General features: G+C 40.9%; 1 protein-coding gene across 4 annotated transcripts in view; it reads left to right on the forward strand.

Moving 5' to 3' along the window:
• LOC137293483 (girdin-like) overlaps positions 1–9198 on the forward strand; it is a 94399-nt gene extending 85201 nt beyond the window's left edge. For 3 of the 4 annotated variants that reach the window (XM_067824047.1, XM_067824049.1, XM_067824051.1), the window contains 3 exons: positions 491–589; positions 2300–2451; positions 2669–9198. In XM_067824047.1, coding sequence (XP_067680148.1) covers positions 491–589; positions 2300–2451; positions 2669–4414 — 1997 coding nt within the window. In that variant the 3' untranslated portion in view covers positions 4415–9198. The remainder of the gene's footprint in view (positions 1–490; positions 590–2299; positions 2452–2668) is intronic. The other variant, XM_067824048.1, reaches the window with a different exon arrangement.
• The last annotated feature ends 1220 nt before the right edge of the window (positions 9199–10418 follow it).

Raw genomic sequence — 10418 nt, forward strand, 5'->3', positions numbered from 1 at the left:
TATTCAGCGACTAAGCGTTAGTCTAGCTTTGGTATGGCAAGTAAAATTTTAACATGGTACCCCTATCGCTTGACATGACACTGTATTACCTACTATAATAATGTTTTCTGAACTTTAAAAATTACAATCTTGTTTGTTCAGGTCGAAGAGCAATGTCACTCTTATCTGACCAGGTTATGCTAGGCTAATGTTTAATTTCTAAATGTATATAATTTTGATAGTAACAAATAAACCTATTTAAATTGAAAAGAAGACCTTGTCAGCTGGTAGATTCTGAACCTGAGGGAATCTAGTCTTGCGGGAATCTAGTCTTGCTTCATTTAGAGCTTTAGCATTGAGAGAGGTCGAGGCAGTAGGGAAACTAATGTGGTTCAGGGACTGTGAGACTTTTCTAAGGTCATGCATGCAATGGTGGACAGGTTTGCCTCGATGTTGTTGCATTGTTTGTGTACCTGTGTTGGGTTAATGGGAGCTTGGTTGTTCGCTGCAGGTGCAAAATCCAGCGAGGATATCGTGAATGACTTGTCACACAATGGGAGTGGGGAGAAGGACTCCTTGTCATCAGGCAACTCCACACAACTTCTTCCAGGTAGTGCATGCATTGTTTAGAGTTTTGAGGGTGATGCAGAGCTATGTAAGCCAGACACAATGTAGCGGTTGTGGGACTTTATGTCACATATTTTTTAAAGGTTTGTTTTTCGTTTGATGGAAAGGATTTACTTTAAAATTTTGATTCATTGATTCCCTGTTGTAATAGATCCCAAACTACCATTCTTGGTTGTCAGGTGACATATGGCAATGATGGTCAAGCTCGGTGACCTGGTCAAACAGTTCTCTGTCGTTTACCAACGTCATTGCTCACTATTGAAAATACTCACCACTGGATTGTTTGGGCCAGATTGATTTCAGGTTGCTGTCATTCAGCTGGAATATTGCTGAATGCTGTTGTGAACAAGCAAACTGAATCTGGCAAATTGTTTGGATTCCATCTGGCAGCAGACTCTTTTTACATGCAGTGAATTGTACCACAGGAATCATGTTTGAGCTTTCATTTGATGTGAGAGAAGCCCTTGGTTATCCCAAGTTAGGTTTTATGTCCCCAACAACCTGTGCTTGTTGTAAAAAGCGAATTGTTGAATCAGATAACATGGATGATGATTAGACATATTGCCGTGGTCTGCTGTCGTCATCTTACACCAGTGTCTTAAATACAGTCGTGCCCCGTTTAGCCGAACCCTTGTGTTTTTCTTGAAATCGTCTGCATATCTGAACCACAGACCATATGTACATGTACAAAGAAATGTACAAAGGAACAAACATAATAGGCCTCGAACGTAATCTTTATTGACTGATGACACATCAACAAGCACTTGCTGCATCACCTTCATATTTCCTTCTTGATGCACTGGACCCGTGAAGGTCCCGGGGTAGAATAGGCCTTCAGCAACCCATGCTTGCCATAAAAGGCGACTCAGCTTGTCGTAAAAGGCGACTAACGGGATCGGGTGGTCAGGCTCGCTGGCTTGGTTGACACATGTCATCGGTTCCCAATTGCGCAGATCGATGCTCATGTTAATCACTGGATTGTCTGGTCCAGACTCGATTATTTACAGACCGCCGCCATATAGCTGGAATATTGCTGAGTGCGGCGTAAAACTAAACTCACTCACTCACTCTTGATGCACTGTGTCAAGAGTTAAACCGTGTTAACCACACGCGAAAAATAAGTGAAGTCTGTGATACCCATGCTATCACCAAAATATGTGCTTTTTCAATTAATATTTCGTCATTTACGGGCAAATTGACCTGCCTCAAAATTAACTCAGTGTCACCTTGCTAATTACAGATAATTAATCGTCTCACACTTCAAAGACTGCTGTCTTCTTTGATGTTAGGGCACACAAGGCCAATTCGTGTTTGCCTGTGTAAACATTCTTACAAGTGCTCAATAATCTATATATACAAGACAAAAATGCATATACTTATTATTTTGAATGTGAAAATGACCATCTGGTTATGGAAACTGGATTTCCGATTAAGTGAGTAATTTTCCAATCTTATGAATTCGTTTAAACAAATTTTCGTTCGGAAAGCTAGTTTTCTGGATATCTGAGGTTTGGTTAAATGGGGCACGACTGTATGGAAGCCCCCAAAATGGATAAAGTTGCTTTAGTTAGCCTACTGTAATTATCAGGGAATATTCAGTACAGACTGTTTTTCCCAGATATGTTCTTTTAAGCCGTTTTCCCAGCTGGGATGAAATGTTTTGCATCTTGTGTACAAGAGCTGATATGTGTAGGTTTGGGGCGTCAGTACATGGCTGCAGATGAGGAAGCTGGCTTCATGCCGTTGTCACCCAAGTCCCCTGTTGCCCGGCGACCAGGCTCTCCTGGCAGTGAGATGCTCACCCTGGAACAGTTCCTTAACGAAGCTAACAAGCAGAGTCCTCCAGTAAGTCAGAACATGATCAAGACTTAACTTGACTTAACCAATAGCTTTTCATTTCTGTGTGAAAACGTTTTAATTTTTATTGATTTGTTGTAATAGTTAATCATAATGTAGCAACAACTTAAAAATTTGAATCCAGATAAAGTGAAGCTTTCCTCTGTAATTCTGATCTGCATTTCACCTCATCATTTTCTGAAATTGTATGACTGTTGTGTTCCAGAGAAAATCCATAGACCGGAGGAGCCAGGACGATGAGTCTCGTAGTACAGGGAGTGCTAGTTCCGATCCAGCAAGTCGTGTCAGTAGGAAGCCCTCATCTGTGTCCCAGCAGCATGACATGAGTCATCGCTACAGCTCCCATGGCAACCATGGAAATCACATCCCGGATGTTGCTGCATCAGCACAGCCAAACACAGATCTGAACATGTCGGTACTGTCTAGGATTTCAGGTGGAAGTGCCAACATTCCAGAAACGTCTCCACCTCCAAGCAACCGACAAGATCTTAAAACATCCACTCCTAAAGCTAATACTGAACTTTATGGTCCTCGAGCTTATCCATATGAAAGATCAAAAACACTGGATAATACAAAATGGCAAAATGTGCAAAATTCTTCTCAACGCCTTCCAGTTGAAGATGCCCGTTCACCACCTCACACTTATGCAAAGAAATTGGAGGACTATAGGGCTCCCCAGGGAGCTGAGTCAAGTCTCTTGAACACGTCTACTGTGTCTTACCAGTACGGTCAGCCCATACCTCAGATGTCTAGTCCAGAGCCAGTACGTTCTCCTCCTCCACCTCCAGGTGCCAGACCATCCCAGAGAGAGCTACCTCCAACTCCAGTAGAAAGAGTCAATCTGGCTCCAGCAGAGCGACTTGACCGTCTTACCATGATGGGAAGTGTCAGCTCATCCACAGATCAAGCCTCCCTGCCTGGTCACTACAGCAACCGGCAGAATCACATGGCTGATGGTCGTGGGTATGATAGAGAGAGCAGCTCTGGACATTTCAGTCGGGAACCAAGACCACAGCCTCAGGGAGGTATACGTGGTCAGTCACCAGCTGCACCTAGAAACTACAGGTCTCACTCTCCAGGGGGAAGTAATAATCACTATGCAACACCAAGCAGACCTTCTTTGCCCAGCACCTCTTCAACAGGCTCCCAGGAGAGAGGGCAGGGAGACAGACCTCCACCATACGGTAGGCCAACAGGGGCAGCAGCACAGTTCCAGCACAGAACACAAAACAGTATGGTTCCCAACAACCGTCCCTCATCAAGCCGTCCTGCAAGTGTCATGGGTCATCCAGCATTCCAGATTACATCTCAGGGTTCCTCCAGGAATGACCCGATTTATTCCACAGTAGAAAAAGTCCGATCCAGCCGACCAGCAACTCTGGAAGGTGGTTCTGGCACAAAGCCTCATTTATCGACATCACAGACTAATGGCCCTTACACTCAGAACAGCTACCCTTCGCGGTCACAAACGGCTGAGCGGCCGAAGTCTGTTCCACCACATCTGTTCAATCAGAACATGAACAATGACTATCAGCCCTCAACGCAAAGGCGTGGTAATGTCCCTCCTGTGCCTCCTCCAAGGAGGAGTAGGGAACCAGGGCCAATAAGCCAGTCAGGAAACACTGTCAGTTTAATTCGTGAACCGGGAAGTCTAGGATCTCGGCCCTCAGTTGATGGCTCAAATGTTCCTGGTCCTCAACAACCGTCCAACAGTCAGATGGGGTTGTCAGCCACAGCAAGGCTCTTGCCCAACACTGCTCGGCATCAGACTCCTACCGCCCGTATACAGCCACAGACCAAATCCTCATCCAGTAAGACTGCTCAGGCTGTCAGGCCAGTCAAACCTGAAGACCAACCACAACAGAGACCCGACCAAGGTCAAGGTCAGGGACAGGGTCAAGGACAGGGACCAAACAAGAGCTCTGTGTGGTATGAATATGGTTGTGTGTAGCCTTGTGTGTGTCTTTAGGTTTTATCAAATACATTCCAGTTTATATGAAACAAATGTTTGAACATATGTTTATGTTGATCTTGTAGTAAATTAATGTCATGATATTCGTAGTTAATGTTTGTAAATATATATCACAGGCTATAAGACTGAAATTAGTAATGAAAGAACTGTTCCAGTTACCAATGCAATATCAGGGACCTGTTAAAGAATTCTGTGATATGTTTGGCTCCAGATACCAAATGTATATTAATTATCTTAGTACTTAAACATTCCAGCGTTTAGTGCTCTGTAGATTCTTTGCATGACCCAAGATGTGCACCATGAAGGTTTCCCATTTTTCATGATCGTATTTGATAGGAAAAGATTTTACCATCAAAAATTCATTTTAACCCTTAAGCATTGATTGATTTTCCCAAATGCTTTGGTAATGACCATAGTTGTCATTTTGCTTCATTTATTCCCAAACATGGCTTTGTTTTATGATAACACTTTGCATCTACCAACTTGTTACAAGTCAGTGGAAAGCTATGTAAATCTAAGCACTACATATGTCAGTCTATGTAATAGGCCCATCCGACCGCCCAAGATGGACTAGATTTCTGACAGACTGTCTAAATTTACAGCCAGCCCAATGGTCAGATGCAAGTTTTTGACGTTCCATAAATCTGAGTGAATTCTTGGTGTCTGGTCTGGTTAAATCCATTTTGAGCTGGTACCAGCCCTGATGTCTGGTTGGGTTTTGGGCATATATCATACACTGCAATTGTACAGCTCTGTCTCCAAGAAATGAGGATTTTGCAGGAAAAGGATTTTCAATAAATTCACCAAATTTCCCCAATGAAGTGTCCAGTCATACATTTAAACACGTAGCTACCTGTTGCCTGGCTTCCTTCTATCCTGAGCATCCATCGTCACTGCTTACTAATGGGTGCTGGTGTTTTTCTCTCTCCAACAGGCATCGCAGATGACTTGATTTACTGACTGCATGCTCAGTCTCTACCCAGGTGGCTCGTCTGGGTGGTCACCAGTTGTCTCCCTTGGAATGGGTTGTTCAGCATGTTGGAGTCTGTTCTTGTTTTCACACAGTGGAAGCTTTGTTTACTTTGGTTGTATTTTTTTGTTGATTTATTTCCCTGTTAGACTGTTGAATTGTTTGTGTTGTGCTCCATAACCCACCGTTGTATGTTGGTGTTGTGACTGGTGACGACTCACACAACACTCGGATTAATCCTGAACGACCATTTTGAAGTAATACTCGTGTCAGGAATCTGCAGTGGTATTCCAGATGATCTGTGCATATCTTGAGTGTTGTGGAAGTGAATGGTAGTTGACTCATGCATGCTTTGGTACCTTCGTAATCTTGGTGGTTGGTAACACCCTGGTAATCTTGTTGCCTGGTAACCTAATTCTTTCTGCTATCTTGGTAATCTTGCATGTCCTGAAACTGTAACTTTCACAGTCTGAAAATATCTGTCATGTAATCAATAATGATCAATTCATATTTTACTGCTACCCGAATTGATTGACTGGTTAAGACTTGCTTATTGCCAGTGTTGTATGGCTGGAATGTTACTAGGTGCAGCATTGAAGAACAAACCAAGCTTGATTCTTGTTCATTAGAGACTCTAATGTAAATGGTAGATGACTCTGATATCAGAGACTGAAAGTGTTGTGCAGGAAGTGGTGAATCTAATGATATTCTAAGCTCTCTTCTTTAGCAGGAGCAGCAGAGTCTGTTGAGCGAGGTTTAAGGCTTCTTGCCATCCGCATAACCCAGGAAAATATATGTATGCATGAGAATCAAATTAAGGAAGGGTTTGTTTCACATTGCTTCATCCCATGCTTCATGTTAGTGTTTCGCTGACTGCATGTAACGGATCTAAGAACCAGTTGCATGTAACAGATCTAAGAACCAACTGCATGTAATGGATCTAAGAACCCAGCTGCATGAAACAGATCTAAGAACCCAGCTGCATGTAACGGATCTAAGATGTATCTGTATGTAACAGTATCTAGGGAGATGTGAGCATGTAACAATCTAAGAAGACAGTTGCATGTAACAGATCTAAGAATATTATGCATGTAATGGATCTAAGAGTATTTACGTATTTAACAGGTCTTAGAACATATCTGTATGTAACAAAACTAAGAGATATCTGTGTGTCATGGATCTTAGAACACATCTGCATGTAACGGATCAAAGAGGTTTCTGTATGTCACGGATCTGAGAACGCAGCAGCATGTAATGGATCAAGGATATCTGTTGGTGCAATATTTGGAAGCAAGTCGTCATATGTATTAATAGACTGGTTTGGTTGTGTCCCCATTACCCTGTAGCCATGTGTTGTGAGTCTGGTTTATTTATTGTAGTTGTGTGGTTGTGTCTATCTGCATGACTACTTATGTCGCGCCTTGTTCGAAATAATGAATTGTTTGGTTACCAATTCTATTATATCAGAAATGTTCAGCTAGATGTGATCAGGGTATCACATTTCACTACAGGCTCAATACTTTGCCATAAGTATGTTGAGAGATCATGTATTGATACGCCTAATTATTTATGTAATCTGATAAGAAAATGAATTCTGCAACTTATTTCTGATTTACGACTAAACATTTTTAAGCCACTTATTTGAATTGGCGTAAATTTTGGATTCTCATTCCAACTGAATAGGTTGTCAAACGTTCATGATTCAAGATACCAATAGCATCTCAACAACCCTGTTTGGGATCAAACAAGAGCAATATGTTACATTTAAAAAATGGCATGAATACTTACAGTTTAATGTTCAAGCATTTGTGATGGATTATATGTATTCTGACTGTAAAATATAACTTGGCAGTCGTTTCCTCCATGAAGGAAGCCATTGTCTTAGCAATCCTGTGTATCCGTCCAATCCGTGTTATCATCGCGTATATTACCCATCATCATGTACTGTTCAATCACCCCTGGCAACCATTGCAGTTCTGTCACTTTTGGGAGAAGCGAGCATTGTAACAACTCTTTTTAAAGAGAACTAACCTGTGTGAACATAGATGGCTTTGATGAAATAACAGCAAATTCTTTCTCCAGCAATAACAATATTTATGCAATATATTTCTCGTGAAATATGTTTGTCTAGGCACTCTTAAAATGAAATTGTGCTAATTTGAGAATTGTGGTACAGGAGAATTGTGGTACAGGAGAATTGTGGTAAAAGATCAGTATGTGTGTGTGAGTGCCTTATTAATTGTTATGACATTTTATACAACTACATAACCACATTGGTGAGTACATACCTGACTGCAAATCTTGAAAATCAACAGATTTTACAGCTGCAATTCTATTCATGTTTTAGTCCCACAGACCATGTTAAACTACAGATCATTTAGCCTTACAGATCATGTAAAGCTTCAGATAATTAAGACCTACAAACTATGTAAAGCTACAATCATTTATACCTACAGACCATGTAAAGCTACAGATCATTTATACCTACAGACCATGTAAAGCTACAGATCATTTATACATACAGACCATGTAAAGCTACAATCATTTATACCTACAGACCATGTAAAGTTACAATCATTTATACCTACAGACCATGTAAAGCTACAAATCATTTATACCTACAGACCATGTAAAGCTACAATCATTTATACCTACAGACCATGTAAAGCTACAATCATTTATACCTACAGACCATGTAAAGCTACAGATCATTTATACCTACAGACCATGTAAAGCTACAATCATTTACACCTACAGACCATGTAAAGCTACAGATCATTTATACCTACAGACCATGTAAAGCTACAATCATTTACACCTACAGACCATGTAAAGCTACAATCATTTATACCTACAGACCATGTAAAGCTACAATCATTTACACCTACAGACCATGTAAAGCTACAATCATTTATACCTACAGACCATGTAAAGCTACAATCATTTATACCTACAGACCATGTAAAGCTACAATCATTTATACCTACAGACCATGTAAAGCTACAATCATTTATACCTACAGACCATGTAAAGCTACAATCATTTACACCTACAGACCATGTAAAGCTACAATCATTTACACCTACAGACCATGTAAAGCTACAATCATTTATACCTACAGACCATGTAAAGCTACAATCATTTATACCTACAGACCATGTAAAGCTACAGATCATTTATACCTACAGACCATGTAAAGCTACAATCATTTATACCTACAGACCATGTAAAGCTACAATCATTTATACCTACAGACCATGTAAAGCTACAGATCATTTATACCTACAGACCATGTAAAGCTACAGATCATTTATACCTACAGACCATGTAAAGCTACAGATCATTTAGCCCTACTGACAAAGTAAAGCAACAGATCATAAAGACCTACAAGTGAAAATCTTGACAAAACAAACATGGACATTTGGGGATGTAATGGTTGTCTTGGTTACATTGTGTTATATCATTCATTTTAGCAATATATCATTTTTACCTACCATCCAGATAGATTTGTCATTATGTAGATAGAGTTGTAGAAATAAAACCATTACGCATTTATTTCGGGATCAAGTGCCTCAAATCTATGTGATATAACTTTTAAACATATCAACGACTAACTCTAAGGTCCCATAATGTATATAATCTTGTATACTAACAATATTTTCATGTTCTTTGTAAGACAGTATGGAACATTGTCACCCATTTGTGTGGATCTAATGAAGCTGAAAGTGTTCCAACTGCTTGTTAATATGACCAGGTTCTGTAAGATTTGTACGATTAAATGAAGTCCACAGAACTTGACATTTTCTGTTTTTCTTGACACTCATGCTTAGAATGTTCAGATGTTTTCCTTATAATAGGGAAATTTAAGTGTATATACCAGAAAAAGCATTGAAGCATGTATCCACTCTTAAGATTAAGTAGCCCTGTGGTTATAGCCCTTGCTTGTCACACTTAAGGCTGGATTTGATTCCTTACATGCGTACAGTGTATGAAATTCATTTTTGGTGTCTCCTGCCATGATATTGATGGAATATTGCTAAAAGCAGCATTGAACAATTCTCACTCACATGTTCAGTAAAGATTAGGTTCTACTTAAACTACACAAAACACCTGATTCTTCATCTGATATGTAATCAGTAGTTCCTTATCCGTTTTAGGGGCAGTGGGGTAGGCTAGTTGTTAAAGTATTTGATCATCATGCCAAAGTTCTAGGTTTGATTCCCAACATGGGTACAGTGTGTGAAACCCATGCCTTGTCTCCCCCTGCAGTGGTATTGCACGAATATTGCTTAAAATTCTCTTTGTAACAGGCCACCTCTCTAAAACTTAATGACCACAGAATATCTCCGTATGTCTCCAGAACATAATCCCCGCACAGGCCATGCCTCTGAAACATAATTACCGGACAGACCATACACCCAGAACATAATCACTACACAGGCCATGCCTCTAGAACGCAATCACCACAAAGACCATGCCTCTAGAACATAAGTACTACACAGGCCACGCCTCTTGAACATAATCACCACACAGGCCATGCCTCTGAAACATTATTATCGCACAGGCCACACACCCAGAACATAATCACCACACAGGCCACGTCTCCAGAGCATAGTCACCACACAGACCACGCCTCTAGAACATAATCCCCACACAGGCCACGCCCCTAGAACACAATTACCACACAGGCCACGCCTCTGAAACATTATTACCACACAGGCCATGCCTCTGAAACAATTACCGCACAGGCCACACACCCAGAACATAGTCACCACACAGGCCACGTCTCCAGAGCATAGTCACCACACAAGCCACGTCTCAAGAACTGTCGTCACAACACAGACCACATTTCTAGAACATTGACCACCAGATACAGGACACGTCACTGGACCAGTCACATCCCCATAGGCCTCAAAATGCTAAGTTTCAATATTAGGTATGTGTCCAGATAACACCGTATTACCGAGAATGGTTCAGTTAGTCTTCCTTGACTCTTTATAAACACTACATGAG

This window comes from Haliotis asinina, chromosome 8 (assembly GCF_037392515.1).
Source record: "Haliotis asinina isolate JCU_RB_2024 chromosome 8, JCU_Hal_asi_v2, whole genome shotgun sequence".
Classification (NCBI taxonomy): Eukaryota; Metazoa; Mollusca; class Gastropoda; order Lepetellida; family Haliotidae; genus Haliotis; species Haliotis asinina.